Source organism: Mastigoproctus giganteus, chromosome 10 (genome assembly GCF_048544385.1).
Source record: "Mastigoproctus giganteus isolate SK-2022 chromosome 10, ASM4854438v1, whole genome shotgun sequence".
NCBI lineage: Eukaryota > Metazoa > Arthropoda > Arachnida > Uropygi > Thelyphonidae > Mastigoproctus > Mastigoproctus giganteus.
The window spans coordinates 7,547,765-7,565,207 of record NC_143584.1 but is presented as its reverse complement, the minus strand read 5'-3'; the positions used below and the strand labels follow the sequence as shown (position 1 = coordinate 7,565,207).

At 36.9% G+C, this 17,443-nt stretch overlaps 1 protein-coding gene across 1 annotated transcript in view; it reads left to right on the top strand.

Moving 5' to 3' along the window:
• Nucleotides 1–17,443, top strand: part of LOC150078665 (VPS9 domain-containing protein 1-like) — a 209,649-nt gene that overhangs the window by 99,936 nt on the left and 92,270 nt on the right. The window contains exons 8-10 of the mRNA XM_090382807.1: nucleotides 1,257–1,309; nucleotides 4,827–4,917; nucleotides 8,405–8,481. Of these exons, the coding sequence (XP_090238933.1) occupies nucleotides 1,257–1,309; nucleotides 4,827–4,917; nucleotides 8,405–8,481 (221 nt within the window). The remainder of the gene's footprint in view (nucleotides 1–1,256; nucleotides 1,310–4,826; nucleotides 4,918–8,404; nucleotides 8,482–17,443) is intronic.

The following is a 17,443-nucleotide window of genomic DNA, read 5'->3' as shown; positions in this document are numbered from 1 at the left end:
TTACCAAGAAAGCTGAAGTTCTGCAAATTGCAGCAGCCAGAGACTAGGCACCTGCATGGTGATCTGATTGAGGTGTATAAGGCCTTGAATGGGTTGAGCACACTGAATTCTGGTGGGATTCTTCCGCTTGCTCAGATTATGAACCCTAGTGGACATAAATTCAAATTGAGAAAAGACGGTTGTAGAATAGATGTGTGGAAATTTTCCTTCAGCCAATGGTTGGTTAATTGCTGGAACAAACTTCCATCTGTCATTGTGGAAGTTGATAACTTAAATAAATTCAAGGAGGAACTGGACAGAAACTTGTAGAGGGAATGGATGTGTGAAATTGGGTGTTTTTTTTTTTTTTTTTTTGGGTTGATGCTGCATGTGCTCATACACTTGCTTTCTTGCATCAGTAGTAATAGTAATGCCTTCATTACTACTACAGGGGGTACCGCACATGGGCAGCAGTAATCCCAGAATAACATACCAACTCAGTGGTATCATACTCAAGGTGGTGGAGAATAAAATAGACCCAGGGGATACTCTTACAGTCTGACATGTAGTTTTCTAAGCAGTGTGGACAGACTTCTTGTAGAGTTTGTGATATACAGAAATTTTTCCACCAGGAACAAGGAGGTTATTATCCCATTGTAATAGGCAATAATTAGGCTTCATCTTGAGTACTGCATACCAGCCTGAATGCCTCATTTTAAGGATTTAGATCTGTTGGAATGGGTACAGGTTAGAGCAACATGATTAATTAAGGACACAGAAGAGTACTCTTACCATAAGACTTCATTTCTGAAAAGTGCAATGTTCAGAAACTAACTTTTGTATAAGGTAACTTGAAGGAGAACTGATTGAGGTGTTTAACGCTTTAAATGGATTGAGTAAACTATATGCTGATGACATCCTTACTCTTTCTCAGACTGTACACATAAGAGGACATAAATTTAAATTGAAAAAAAGATGATTGTGAGATTGATATTCAAAATTTTGCTTTTCGTCAGAGTGATTATTTGTTTGAATAAACTTCCATCTGGCTTTGTGGATAGTTTAGATAAATTTAAGGAAGAATTTTAAAAATTATTAGAGTAGATGGAAAGATGAGGTGGAGTAGTTTTTTTTGGCAGATGTATACACTTGCATTCTAATATCATTTGCCACTACTAATACCACTACTACTCTTTATATACTCATATCTATATTTCTGTTATAGCAGTATAGTTCTTAGGATATTAGTTTTCCATTTGTTCTTAACCCAAATGAAGTATATGAAACAAGAGCACAGAAGAAAGCAGCTAGTTTTAGACAAAGCAGCAAGGTAAGAAGATAACTTCTTATAACAAAAAAAATTTTCTTTGATTTTGTTCAAAATCAAATCTGCTGATAAATTCAATGGGCTTAATCATTCATGAAGATTATTTGTGTGGTATAGCTCAGGTTCTATGACTCCTGGGGGCTGCAGTTCTGCAGAGATATCAGGGCTAGATCCTCCATTGTACAAACCTTGATGTGGGGAGGAATTTGATGTGTCTGTTGGTGTCCTGTATACTCCTGTGCTATAGGAATCAAGTCTCTTCACATGGATATCAAGGAATGAGAGGGTTTTGCTCACTTCTTAATTCTTTCTAGCTGTATAGTTTTTTCATTAAATGTAAGCTTCTTAGAGCAGTTAAACTATCTGTTTCAATAAATTTCTCTTTGTTACAAAATGTGAATTAAACATTGTGTAATCAGCTAATGATGTAACAAAATTAAACATACCAGTTTTCAGTAATTCTTATATGTGGTATAATAGTGTTTGATTTTGTTACATTGTTATTCTTTGTTGCATTCCACAGAGAAGTGTTATCTTTCTATTGACTTACACCTGCATGTAGACATACCCTTCAGCAGTTACATCAAAAGAAGTTTTCTTTGATCAAAAGACACATGGACAAAAGATCATGTAACACTGTTACTTTCAAAAATATGCATTAATCTAAATAAATGACAATATGAAGTCATTTTGACACTTGTTTACTGGAAGCAGGTTGCATTGATAAGTCTAAAGCAAACTGAAATTCTTGGAAACTATGGTAGCAATCATCATTATGAAAAACAAGCATCGTAAACCTCCATGGTTATGATGCTTGAAGTTAAACCTAGAAGTTAAACTTATCAAAAAAAAAAAGTGTTAATGTCCATCTATAATTCTTCATAGATCATAAGTTTATTTTTGACATTGTTTCAGGTATGAGACCCAAAAGAACTATTGAAACCTGGGTAAACAGTATTCCAAACTATGGAATACTTTTTCCACTCCCCCAGGTGGCCATTTCTGTGCTTATTGAAATTTCAATAAGCAATTTCAATGAATTAAATTTATAAGAAAAACTTGAAATTCACAACTGAGTAACAGTTGCAGTTTTCAAATTCCAAGTAGATTTCGTGTCCTGTAGCCTGTTGTGTGTAATGAATATATAGTGTATGTACAGAATTTGCAGTAAATAAAATTAAATTAGTTATTGAACCAAATATTACCTGTATAATATTTTATAAATCTTCTATCTGACATGATATTTGTGATACTTATGTTTTTTTGGTGTTAACAAAAAATGAATTCTGGGAATGTTCTTTATTTATATACAGAATTGAATTCATACAAACCACCACAGAATTAGCATGTGTTCAAAAACCATGGAACAATAATTGCAATATCCTTTAAATCTTCAGTTTTATTAAATTTTTAATATAATATAATTTAATATTTACTTAAATTTTAAAAGTATGCACAGATTTGAAAAACTTCTGTTAGATAACCTAATCACATAAATTTCACCTTCTCTCCTAAATTAATATGCTGTTGTTTATAAAATGTGCATTTTGTGGATGATTCATTGCTTAATATTTCTTTTGTATAAGATGACCAGATTAAAAATTTGATCTCGGGGTAGTAATGCTTTTGTTTGGGGTATTCATTCCTCGTTTTGGGGTACTCGCATTATATCTTAAAAAAAAAAAAACTAACAGTTTTAATAACAAATATTTTATTTCTATATTTTGTTTAATTCGAAAAATTTTACTGCAAGAGTTATAAACACTAAAGGAAACTTTTATAAATATTAACATCAAATGTTTTACATATTTGTTTACAATTATTTTACATATTTGTTTACATATTTGTTTACATATTCAGTAAACCTGATTTATTTTATCAAAAAGAAAATATTTACCTAGCAATACTTTTCATTTGAGCAAATTTTGTTTAACAGTTTTTCATTTTTTAGTGCATATGTGTAAAATTCTTTGCATGACATATTGTGATTGGTTTTCACCAACAGTTCTCCTTCAACATTCTTTAGGTCTAATTTATTTTTATCCTTTTTCCGTGCGTTAAACATTAAGCTAAATACTCGCTCACTCATTGCATTTGAATGAGGTAAAACAAAATTAATAATATATTTCTGTATTATGTACTTTGTATGCATTTAAAAATTTTATCCAAATATCTGTGGTATTTTTGAGGTCTTTTGTCTCATAATTTTTATTTCAACAGGACATATTCTTCATACAGCAAATCAATATATTGATATTGGGAATTTTAAATAACAAAAAGTTTGTTGCCTGAGCCTTAAAACATTAAAATGAAATAAAAAAGAAGTCAAGTAAAATGTAAAAGCTTAAAAAGTAAGCATAATATAAGTATTCTATAACCCTCTTTGTAAATAGGATAGGATGTTGTTTTTTGAGTCTTTAAGGGTGCATTTCAACAACTTTAGCATCAGTTAATTCTTTCTTTCTAAATAATCATCTGAACAGGGTATTTTATGATTTCTGCTTTTTTCAAATAACCCATTTCAAATGTTTAAAAAATGGTATCTTGGAAATATAATTCCAAAAAAGGTGCATTATACCCCGAAATGGGATATGTCTGACAACCCTAATTACAGACTTGTCATTTCACTTTGAATGAAAAACTTTCTAATCATTCAATGTGAATATCCTAATTTTTATATAAAATTTGATATTAAATACTTAATAGCTTCAGAATTATAATTATTTTTCTTCTGGATATGCAGATTTCTCATGATTTTTTTTTCCCAATCTTGTTATATATTAAATACATAATAGCTTCACAATTATACACTGCAGTCATGATTTATGTACTCTTATTTTGCACAATTTGAAAATAACGTGCCGTATAATATAAGTAATAATAATAAATAAATCTTATTATATGCATAAAAATTAAAATGTGCTATATGTTCATGCAGGACCAAAAAAACAAACACTGAAATGTTTTTTTACATTATAATTTTTAAATTTGTTTTTTATGTTCACATATTCATTTATTTCTTAATTTACAGATTACCTGTAACTTTTTTATTGTACTATACAAGTAACCTTAAGTTGAATTTCCTATGAAAATAATTTTTTCTCATAGAGTACATATAAATTTTCACTACAAATTTCATTTAATTTTATCTTATGTTAATTATAAAAAAATTCTATTAATTTTAACTTAGCTGCATAAAATAAACTGAAAAATTGTTATGTTGGTGGTGACTTTGTGTTCACAGAATGCATCCTCCCAAATTTGAATGTATTTCTGGTCAAATTCGTACAAATTATTTTATTAAACCCATTATCCCATCTGGGATAATGGGTTTAATTTGTACGAATATTTGTTTATGCGTGCTTTCCAGGAATGGAAGTTGTGCATAAATCACAACCACCCTGTATTTATTTTCCTTCTGAATATCCAGATTTCTCACATGCTGTTTTTGTTTTTTTTTTCTCTAATTGTATGTTTTTACTAACTAATCAAACTTGTAATTCTAAAATTTTGGTTATAGGACATTTTCAGATTTGGGAGAAAATTTCAAGTATACAGCAAAAGAGAAACGACATTTATTTGCCAAAATTCTCCATTATGAAGATAGAAAAGTAAGAATGTTTATTAGTCTATTATTAATATTAACTATTTGGATTAACATTTGTTTGTTCTTAGCTATGATGATCTAACCATACATTTCATTTTTGGTTGATTGTAAACTAACAACAAATATTTTTGACTTAATTCCATTCATTATGAAACCAAATGACAACTTCTGTAGTCTGTTCACTCTTACTTAACCTGAAATAAACAAATACATATGGCTGATGAACCTTCTCATTAGTCAATTGTGAAAATACCTCTTCAGTAACAGTGCTTGCACCCAAAGTAAATGTGAATTACTGTTATTTTTAACTTCTTTGCTTACCAGTTATTTATTCAGCCTCGTCTACAGTGAAAATAAATGAATGCACGGTCATAACATAGCTGCTAACTCCTCAGATTTATGAATTCATATTTTTTATTCGATTTGACCCTTATCTATCATGCTGTCTGATTGTGTTTCTCTCTTCTGGCATGAATAAAGCAGTTTGCTTATTTCTTTTAAATATTATACCAACGTTTGAAAATCTGAACATAGCTCTTCAATCCCATATAGCTCACATGTACTCTTAGATGTATTGAAGAGCACATCTAAGAGTAAAGAAAACCGAAAATGAATTTTTATGAAAACTGGAAAATGAATGGTATTAGAGCCTATAGAACTTGGCGTGTGTATGGGCTGTAGGGTGAGAACACAGAACATACTTGTCGACATTAGACTTAAATTTCTGTAGATTGCAATTTTCAGGAAATACATGTGAAGGAAAATTGTTCCAGAAAACAGAAGTAAAAGAGGAAAAGTTGTTTCTGTGAGTTTGAAATTGGACAGTGAATGTTTGTTGACTGGCTATAGCATGTGTTTGGACTGGTTTGGAAGAGAATGGCAGAATTACAGATGCCAATTCAGAAGAAAAGTATCTCCACTGTTCTTCTGAATTGTTCATTCTAGTCCATGCTGTAGAAGTACCAAAATTGGAATACTGTCATTGTGTGAGGTATTGATCTCATCACTGAATCCAGGTTTAGATAAAAAATCTTGTTCTTATTCTTTGCTGGGAATCCAGCTACATATTACAAAAGTAACATTCATCATTGTGTTCTTTTGGCCTTCCATATTCCAGTATGGAGAGACTCAAACAGCACTGACTTTTTCCTTTTGTTCAATCAGCCATGTAATTCATTTAAACAAGTGGTACAAATAACATGTTTCTCACATACCATCATGATTGTGCTCTATTGTGATTTAGGCCGAAATGAGCTATGCATACAGCAGAATTTGTTTGGGGTGATTTTTACACTTGAGGCATGATGACAAGTATAAACAAAAAAAATAATAATAATAATTATATTCGTGTTGATTGGCTGAATAGGCATGTGATTGGTATAATCAGTCGTGTTCATATAATTGTTCTCGTTAGAGGAAAACCAAAAACAGATTTTGATTCAGCATCTGGAGTTTTACCAATGAAAAATACCTGTCAATCTTTGTAGCAAATAATATATATATTTTTTTTTTTTTTTTTAAATTAATAATACAGTTCTCCTTTATGCAGATCATGAAATAATACAAAAGCATGGATATCAAATTCAGATATTTGTTTAATACCACATATAGCATGTATTTGTTTATGTTGCAGTTGAGGTGAGAGTGAAGAGACTATAATTGTATGGCACCTTCTGTAGAATATATACAAGGGGTAGTCAAAAAGTTCTGAAAATGGTATAAAAATGCATTAATGAATTATAAAATAGATTATTCTGATAGCTTAATGTCTTATAATAACATGAAAAAAATTCTATGTCAGTATGAAATAAAGGCTGCAGTTTGTAATTCAAACTGCAACCTTTATTTCTTTGACATGGAGATTATAATAAATGGAATAAAATCTAAATCAGGAGATGGGTTGATTGTGCCAACCCCAATTATTGTGTTACATGGCTTTTAACAGCTTTTTGTTTCTTCAGCTTCTGTCTGCCTTATGATCTGATCAGCATTTTAGTTTCTAAACATTGCTTTTATAAAAAAATATTAAAATAATTACATAATATATGTACCTACAGTGTGCATGGTATCAGTGATTAACTATTGCTCTGCATAGCATGGAGTGAGTTTATATATGTCAAAAATCCCCACTAAACTTGCACATGAGCCGTAGTGTGTTATTTTCTGACTTTGTTATAAAGGAGCTTCATTCGTAGAGGCTTCGTTAACTGAGGTATTACTGTATAGCAAATTGGACATTAAAGGTAAGCCACTGGGATAGCCAGAATGCAGTGTAATCAGTAGGTACACCTGCATCACCAGTAGTCCTCCACTGGTCACCATTGAATCACTCACCGTTGACTTTGGAGTAATTAAAAGAACAGCTGTGGACCATACAGACAAGTCATATGGTATCTGATTATCATAACCCTTTCAAATGCCATATGTTGGTAAAAAAAAACAGCTCACAATGGCTAACACATTTATTGATCAGAGCTGATTGGCTGCATACCTTTATACCTGCTCTGAGCTGACAAAGAGCTAAGTTAGGCAGGTGTACTCAAATTGAAAGGGGTGGCCATTGAAATCTCTCTCTCTCTCTCTCTCTCTCTCTCTCTCTCTCTCTCTCTCTCTCTCTCTCTCTCTCTCTCTCTCTCTCTCTCTCTCTCTCTCTCTCTCTCTCGCTCGCTCGCTCTCTCTCTCTTTGCCCCCCCCCCCCTCCCAACCAAAGAACTTTTAAGTTTCTGGTTGAAACTGGTTTAATTTTGCTCGGTAAGGGTCATATGTATGACAAAGGATTTAATTCTTTCAGTACAGCTCTTAAATTATAGAAATCCTATTAGACTAAAATGAACTATTAGAACATGCCAAACTGTGGAATAATTTATTGCATCTATTTATAATACATGAAACATATTAGCTTAGATTCCTTTGTAGCATTTTGAATGCAAAGCAGAAATATTCTTAATGTCAGTTCATTTGTGCACACATGATACTTGGTTCACACCCAAATACTTTCATGGATTCTGCATTGTGTTAGATGTTCAGAAAAAGTGCTGTAATCATTCTTAGATTGACAGAAATTGCCTTGGAATTTGACAGAAATTGACTATTGACAGAAATTGCCTTGGAATTTCTGTCAATTTGCATATGCTATTGGAAAAGAGCTCTTCCTATAGTTGATAGGAAGACAGGATGAGGAAGAATGGGTCAGGTGTTGTCATCTGACCATAGTCGCCACCTGCCATCAGAAACTTCAGGGTTCACTACTTCAGAAATTTCAGAATTTGCACTAGTATAAGAAATAGGTATCATCCTGATAGCTGTGAGATCTGAACTGCATGTATCAACACAACATGCTTCAATATGCTTTACCACATTGAAATATATAGTAACATGTAAACTTCAAATTCTCCTGGCTTGTAGCATTGTAAGAATTTGCATTTAATAATAAAAATAAACTGCAAAAATTCATCAATACAAATTAAATCTCAGCTTTTTTCAATTTTTAGAGCTGGCCTAATGAGCTGAAAAAAAGCCTTAAATCAGATCCAGATAGTGCAAAAGAAGTAATTTTATTAACATTAAGGTGAGAAATTTACGTTAATTTTAGCAGTGTGTGTCTGTGTGTGTGTGTCTGTGTCTGTCTGTCTGTTTCATAGTTTATAGATCTAATTTTTAAATAATGACTGAGACAGTAGTGTATGCTACCAGGGGATGTCCAATACTAGAATACAAAGTGGCTAGTGGAAGTGTTTTTTTTTTACTAGCAACTGTTGAAAGAGTACAAAAACATAAAGACCTTAATATGAAGTGTGTGTGTGTGTGTGTGTGTGTGTGTGTGTGTGTGTGTGTGTGTGTGTCATAGTTTATATATGTATACACATACAAAAACATAAAGACCTTAATATAAAACCATTGATTTTCTTATATGGAAAATTTTCTTAAAATTTAAAGCCTATATTTTATTACTTTCCATGATACTATTATATTTTATTATTAAGATCCTTCTTCTTCTTTCGGTGCCATCACTGGATTCAGGGGTCGGCGATAATTTTTTAGAACTCCTTTCTATCTTCAGCCTGTCTGATAAGCTCTTCAAACCCCAGTCCCATCCATATCTTGATGTTATCCAGCCATGAGATTTTCCTTCAGCCAACTTCTCTCTTTCCTTCCATCTTCCTCTCCAGAATCACCTGCAATAACTCATACTTCCTTTCTCTCATGATATGTCCCAGGTATTTTATCTTCCATCTTTTCACAATTTCCATCTTTTCACAATGCTCATGTATTTAAAATTAATTTTCAAAAATATAATCATAGCTGGTACTCTTTCAACAGTTGCTAGAAAAAACACTTCCACTAGCCACTTTGTATTCTAGTATTGGACATCCCCTAGTATCATACACTGGTGTCTCAGTCATTATTTAAAAATTAGATCTTTTAAATCCACCCTTGTAAATTTACAAGGGTGGATTTGGATTGAAAAGTAATGCTTCTTACTGCATACCTTTTGAAGGAGTGGACATGAATCAAAAAAAAACAAGTTGCCTTTTAATATGTAATTTTTCTGTATATGCCCCACCAAACTCAGTACTTTTCATCCATTGTTTAATGAAATTTGTATGTCATTTGGGTAAAATTCTTTTGGCTTGGAGGCCGGCAACCACTTTGTGATTGCTTTAACTTCTTCGGAGTTATATCTGTTACCTTGGAGGTGTATTGAACTTCTCCCCCCCCCCCTTAACCTTGGGAGAAGAAGTTCTTAGGCTATAGGGAAGATGCACTACAAGTTCATACTAAAGCTGCATGGCTGCAGTGAAGTCATGTTGTCATTGTGAAACAGCATTGCTATATTGCAAGCCTCAGTCATTTTTTTATTTTATTATTTTATTTTATTTATTATTTTATTTATTTATTATTATTTTTTTTTTTTGAGCTTGTCCAATGGCTTAATGTACTGGCTTGAATTGACTGTTTCCTTTTTTTCCAAAAATAAAAAATAACATTTTTGGCATTCAGAAACTCAGTGATTGAACACTCTTTGAACTGCACTTAAAGATGCTTCCCTAGCGTAACTTTTAAATAAAAAGTTTAAAAATGCTGCTGCTGCTACAGACACACTAAATAGAAACTATTAGCTATATGAAGAGCCTTGTTAGAACTTGTCTATTATCCAGTGTTGAGATTATTAACTGTTGGCATTACTTTTTACCTCACCCTTTTAATATTACATCCTTACTTTTAGGTTAATAAATGCAGCTCAGGGTAGTGGAGAATGAAAATGACCAAATGGTTAGTGGTACAAAGAAAGAACTTAAGAACTTAAGTTCTGCAAATTGCAGTGTCTGGAGGTGGTGCCTAACCTGCAAGGTGATCTGATTGAGGTGTATAAGGCCTTTAATGGTTTGAACAAGCTCAATGCTAATGGGATTCTTTCTCTTGCTCAGATTACTCACCTGAGGGGGCATAAATTCAAATTGAGAAAAGACAATTGTAGAATAGATGTGTGGAAATTTGCCTTTAGCCAGCAAGTGGTTGAGAGTTGGAAAAAACTTCCATCTGTTGTAGTGGAGGTCAGCAACATAAGTTCAAGGCAGAACTAGACAAACATTTGGAGTGAATGGATGGGTAAAATGGGAAGGGGTTTTATTTTATTTTATTTTTTTGGCTGATGCTATATAAGCTTGCTTTCTTGCATCATATGCCTCTACTAATGCTAATGCAGCTTTCTTTTGACACCTTTTTATTTTCTAAGATTAATGCTAAGATATTGATGAATATGATATTATAAATCATCTATTTGCTTAAATAAGAAAAAAAAATTCTTTTTGTTACACATTCATATGAACATGAATGTGTAAAATTGTGTTCATTACACCATGACCATAGCCAAACTAAACTTGGATATTTCAAAGTTAATGGAATGGATACTTTTAAGCTGAAATGAGCAATTAAAAAAGCTCTGATTCTCAATTTGTATATCAATTTTTTTTAATTAAAAAAAAAAAAAATCACAAAATATGGAGGTAAATTTTCTCAGTATAGCAGCCCTAATTGGTAGAAGGAATTTATTTAGTAAAGTAAAGATGGAATTTATATTCCATATGACTGTATTCATTAATAGCATTTCTGTTTTAATTAGCAGGTCTCTTATTCATCTTATTTAAGGTATATCCAATATAGTGTTTGATTAAATATTTCAAGATAATAGCATGCTCTCTCACTCAAGCAAAGTCAAACTATTCGCCACTTCGTGCAAGTGCCCTTCGACCAGCTTACATAGTTGCATTGCTGACCAGGCTAGCCAGGTGGGTAAAGTGCCTGCCTGGCAACCCAAAGGTAAGTGTAAGTGTTTTTAGGGTCAAGCAGCACCAGGGGTTCCCCCCCATCTCCACGTAGTTTACATTGTGGTGTATTACAGTACACTGTAAATGCCAGAGATTTAAAAGTGTATGGATCTTGGATCGTGTAATGCCATTTAGCCGCTGGACCCCTTTTGGGAACAGCGCCTCCGTAACCAGGTGGGCAGGAGCAGTAGTGCGTAGCACACGCTTCTTGATTAGACCGGGGTTCGAGCCCGTGACCACTAAATACAGAGGATGCGGAAAGGTCAGGAAATGACCACCGCATATCACCGGAGCAATATGGCCTTAGTCGCTAATGCTCCCAAAAACCAAATAACAACAACAACAACAACAACCCTTTTGGGATCCAGCGTTGCCCCACTTACGCCCCGTGGAGGCAGGCCAGGAACTCAGTAGACTTAGTTTAATCTGGCAGGTCCTGCTGCTTAGTTTCCTGAGATTTCAGCAGCTAGGACCAAAAAGAAAACTTTGGGTGGCATATTCCAATGGTCATCAAGAAAATAATTTTTTAGGCTGAATGCTGAGCGTATGGCGGTTTTGATGTGTGGGACTTTTGCTAGCGTGAAGATAGAGGGGAGGGAGGTAGAAGACTGGGGGGAAGGCAGAAGTATGGAGCCAATAGAGAAGGCAGCCCCAGTTTCAGTGGGGCATGGGCATCCCCTGTTTTCTTTCTGGCCCACCAGAGAGGAAACAGGGGTAGCGAGAAGGGGGGACCGTGTGGCCGTCCCCTCCTCCTGGGGAGTTAGGAATTATAGGTGAGTTAGGAATTATAGGTGAAGAGGGCTAGAGTGCCCTCTTTGGGTCTCCAATATGGCCTTTGTCTCACGTCTGTTTGTCTTCATTGTCACTCATGGGGCAAGCTGCATCCTTGTGTTCCTCTTTCTTTGGTTCAGCATCCTTCTCTGATTGTATGATAGCTTTTTTTTTTACTTCCCTATCAGGTGGGTTCTGTTATCTTAAACGGGTGGCATTCCGTTCTCAACTTTGGATGGCATATTCCAGTGGTCATCAATCATTGGTTGATATCCCTGTCCTTAGTTTCTCATATTCCTTGGTGTCCATATTTGGTTTCATTACTCCTGCTGGCCTTGGTGGATGGCTATTTGTAGTTTTTTTCTGGAGAAGACATCCTCGGCAAAGCGACTAAAGGCCGCAAATTCTTTTGGTGTGTCTAGGAGATGGTGTTCCTGGGTGTTAGGGATGTATTTAATTCTTGTGATCATTTGACATCTGATGTCTTCATATATTTCACACTGATGCATAATGTGATGCCATGTTTCTAGTTCGCCGCAGAGACAGTGTGATTCTTCGATTATGCCCAAGGCATTTAATTTGGCCTTGAAAGGCCCGTGGCCAGTGAGTAGAAAAGTAGTGTTTAGGCCTGGGTACAGCCATGCAGGAGCCTTGGGATACAGCTTGGTTACTTGGCGAATAAATTTTTTTGTTATCGCTCCTTTTTCCACGTCTGTCCATCTTCTCTGCCAAATTTGTACAAGGTGGTCCACTATTTTTTGTTTTTCGTTTTTCCTGTTATTGGTGATGTCAATGGTAAGACCGTTGTAGGTGGTTTGGGTTCCTTTGGCTAGTAGATACATAAATCCGCAGCGAGTTACCTCTAAATCCAAGGGTAGGGTCCCCGCAAGGACTTGTAGGGCACTCGTACTAACCGTGTTACATGCTCTTGTTATTGTTAACAATATGTTGTGTTGGATCGTGTCCAGTATCCTTTTATTCACTGCTCTTCCTGCTTTCTTGTACCATATGGGAGATCCATATGTTATTATCGGGATGAAGATGGCTTTATAATACAGGGACAGGGTTCTCCTGTTTAGTCCCCAGTCCCTGCGTGGAACTTTGGCAAAAAACGCTGTGTATTTCTGCAGTTTCTCTTTTAGATAAATTAGGTGCGGTTTAAATGATAAGTTCTGATCGATCAGTGCCAGATATTTAATTTGCGTTGACAGTTTGTTCTGCCAGCTTGATTTGTGGTGGTCTTTTAAGGTTTAGCCTCCCTCACAGTAGTACTGAGTCCGTCTTCGTTGGCGAGATTGTTAAGGCGTGTAGTTTTGCCCAGTCCTGCAAGGTTTCAAGGACTTGGTTTGCAAGCATTTCAAGGTTCTGTCTGGAATCTGCCGCGACCGTCAGTACGAGGTCGTCTGCGAAGACCTGGGCTTCCACCTCCCCCAGGTCCATGGTGAGGAACTCGTCAAACACTATGTTCCACAGGAGCGGCCCCAGGACAGATCCCTGAGAGCAGCCCCTGCAGACTGGCCAGGTCAACTAGTTGTAGGGCGTTATTACTTGGACGTTTCTGTTCAAGAGATAAGTTTTGATGCTCCTGTACAAATTGCTTGGTGTTCTCACTGCCCTGAGCCTGCAAAGGACGCTTGGCCACCAGAGGGTGTCGAACGCCCCAGCAAAGTAGATGGCTATGACCAGGAAATATTTCTTGATATACTGCATCGCTTTGGTGATTAGGCCTTGGACGGCATCTATGGTCGAAGATCCCAATTTGAAGCCGTATTGCTTGGGTGAATTCAGGTTTGCCTCATTATAGTGGTTGTGGGTCCTTTTACGTAATAATCTTTCGTAAAGCTTGCTGAGTGTCGACAATAAGGCTATGGGTCTATATGAATTGGGATTTTCCTGGTGTCTGTTTCGATTTTTGAGGATCAGTTTTAGATTAGTTGTCCTCCAGCTGGTGGGGAACTGGCCCTCTTTGATACAGGTGTTGTACAGTCGGAGCAGGAGGTCCGGCATAACCTCCGCTGCTTTCTTGACCATTTCCGGCTCGATGAGATGGGGCCAGGGCACTTTTTGTTCCTGGTTTGTGATACCGCTTCTTGTAGTTCGTTGGCTGTGAAAGGGGGTTCTAGTTGTTGGGTCTCATATTCTTTGTTTGCTTGGCAGATGGCTTTCTGGTCCTCTGTTAGTATGCCCTGGTGGGTCTTGGATTAGATTGCTGAGTATGTTCTTTATTGATTCCTGCCATGTTGCAATGAGTGTTCCTTGTGCCATCTTTGTTGCGGTCATCACTTTGCCTCTGGGGAGTTTGTTTGTGGTGATTTTATACACCACTCCCTAGGGTTCAGTATTTCCTGTTACTTGGACAAGTCATTCCCAGGATGTTTTCTTGTTTTTCTTAATAGTTTCTGTATAAAAGTTTTGGATCTGTCTATATTGTTGTCTCAGTTCCGCAACTTCCGCCTGGGGCCATGTTCTTCGTGCCCTTTGATACTGCTTTCTTTTATCCTGTACTTGTCTTCTCATTCTTTGCAGCTCCGGGGTCCACCATGGCATTGCTCCTGTCATCGGAGTTTTCCTTTTCATGGATGCTTCCGCTGCATTGGTTGATTATGCAGGTTATATCTTGTGTGAACTGGCTGGGGTCTATCCTTTCACCTTCGGTCTCCCATCTGTCCAAGTCCTCCATGTACTGTCTCCCTTGGGTGGATAAGAAATTGCAGTAGGCGCCCCAATTTGCTTTCCCGATTGCGAATCTGTTTGACAGGTATTTAGTGGCGACTGTTCTAGCCTGATTCCTTTGTATGCTGTAAGTGATGGTTCGGTGGTCAGACGTAGTCCACGCGTTTTGTACAGTCTAGTGGGTTACGTTTGTATCTATATTTCTGGACGTTAAAGTTATATCGATCGTTTCTTCCCATAGCATGTTACAATACGTTGGGAGGCAGAACGGCTGGTTTATGATTGTAAATATTGAATTTGCTAGGAAGTCTTCTAGTTTCCGCCCATTTGAGGTTCTCCTGCAGTCTGGTTTGGCACTGTGCCAGACAGGTGATCGGCAGTTAACATCCACTCCAATCAAGATTTTATGCCCTATACCAGGGTTGTCTGTACTGATTGTAGATATGTTGTGGCAAAGTCGATTTCTACTCCAGTAGAGGGTTATTATGTAGTAGCTGCCTATGGAGCATATTATATGGGCACAGGCTGCCCAGGGCGTGCAAAGTTGTGATATCTTTGTAACCATTATCTCTGTATTTCTTACTAGTACTGCTGCCCAGGGGTTGTCTTCGTTGCTTTGAACAATTTTATAATTGAGCGGATATCCCCTTACTTGTTTCTGATTGGTATACAGTTCTAGGACTGTGATAATGTCGGCATTATCCTCATCTGCTTGGAGTCGTACCTGCTCAACAACCGCTCGAGCTCAGTGGGCATTTAGTTGGTGTATCTTTAGTACGCCGCAATTGTATTTTTTATGTTGTATTCCCATAATCGATTCTTTGTTGGTAGGTGCCTTTTACCTTGAGATAAGTGGGACAGTTTGAGTCTTGGATGGAATGGTTGTGATCCATTCTGAGGCTTTTGCAATTGGTGCAGATGGATTCCTTAGTTTTGTTGGGGCAGTTCTTAAAATCATGTCCCCTCTCTGAGCAGTGGCCGCAGGTTGGTTCCTTTTGGGCACAGGTGTGAGTGGTGTGGCCATATTTGCAACATCTAAAGCACGTCGGTATGGCCACATGCTCTCTAAAACGGAGGCAGCTCCACTCGACAAAAATCCTGCTTTGGTTTTTTAGGACCTGCCAGGTGGACGGAGTCAGCTCAACTGTCCAGTTATATCCTCCATTTGTTTTGGACTGGGTTCTGTATTTTGGGGTCAGCAGTGCCGCCCCTTCTTGATTCGGTAGGTGGCTTTTTAGGTTTCTTCTATATATTTCTTCCGTGAGTTGTTGTGGTTGTAGATTTTGATCCACATTGAAAATAACTATGGATGGGCCTTTCTTTTTTGGGGTCTCTGCCATGAGTCCCAGGGCATTTAACTTGGTGTTCGTTATTATCCCCTCGGCTTCTTCCTTGCTTTCCGTCTCAATTACGGTACCAGGACTTCTTGTTTTCCGGATAGACTTTATCCTAGTGTCTTCGAAGTCCTCTTTGAGATTGTTTATGACATTTTGCTTGCCGACCGGGCTAGCCGGGTGGGTAAAGTGCCTGACTGGCAACCCAAAAGTCGAGGGTTCGAATCCCGCCTCAGGCTTGGATCAAAGTACTGCAAAAACCTTGGGAGGTGCATTATGGTTACAGAAGCCGATGTGCCAACAACTACCCAAAAAAAAAAAAAAAAAAAAAAAAACCTTTTTGCTTTATTTGTTCACTGTAGGGTCTCTCTTCTCCAGTGGGTCTCAGTATGATATGTTCAGGGTTTTCAATAATACTTTCTTTTGTTGGATTTCCACTTTGTTTTCTTTGCCTCGTTTGGTATATTCCTCAGTGCTTGAGCATATGTGGGGGCGCACTGTGGCATTTTGTTTGCCCCACATTCCATATAGGTTTGTAGCCATGTAGCTATTCTCTCACTTTCTAAGTATGTACCATGGAGAATTGTCTCCATTTTGTGAAATATTGTCACAATTTGAGACCTCAGTCCGGAGGAGATCCTGTTAGGGTTCTCTTTGAATATATTTTAAAGGGCCGTTTTTAAAATGAATGTTTTCTCATAGACGGAGCCCTCTGGAAGAGTGTAGTTCAGGGGTGGTTCCTGTTGTTTGTCATCGTTGTTTGTTTGTTTCCCTTTGAGATTCTGTGTGGTCGGACTGCTCTCTAGACTCGGTCTGGGAGCGGGTCACTCGCTTATTTTTTCGCTTGGCTTGAGAGGCCCCTGATCGGGTGTCCTCCATATTTTCTGTCTCGTCAATAATGTCGAGGTGGTCACTTTGTGACTGCATCAAGGATTCCATAATTGTTTCTGTTTTCCCTTCCATTTGGCGAATTCCGGATAACCGGGACAGTTCGGTTTATCGGGCATATGTTGGGATGATCTGGTAAGGCACTGAAAATGCTGTCGGACGATGTCTTCCACAAATCTGTGGTTGAATTTGGAGGCACACAGGTGGTTATTGAAATTTTGTGCTCCCCTTCGGTCACTGGGGGGGGGATAGCCTAGTGTGGAAAATGCTCCCAGAAGAGCAGGATCACTTCTCATAAGGGCTTCCTGGGGTGCCGGAGGTGATAGTATCATTAGTAATTTCGTGGAATGCATAGGTAAGGAGTTCACAGTCAGCCAGGCAAAGTTTATGGCAAGGGGGGGGGGATCACTGAATTCATTGCTTCTGGTTTAATGTACACATACAGCAGTTAATACACACATAACATAACATACAGCAGTTATCAGCACAGTTTGGTGGAGCAAACTTCCTGCTCGGTTTTAACACAGTTTGGGAA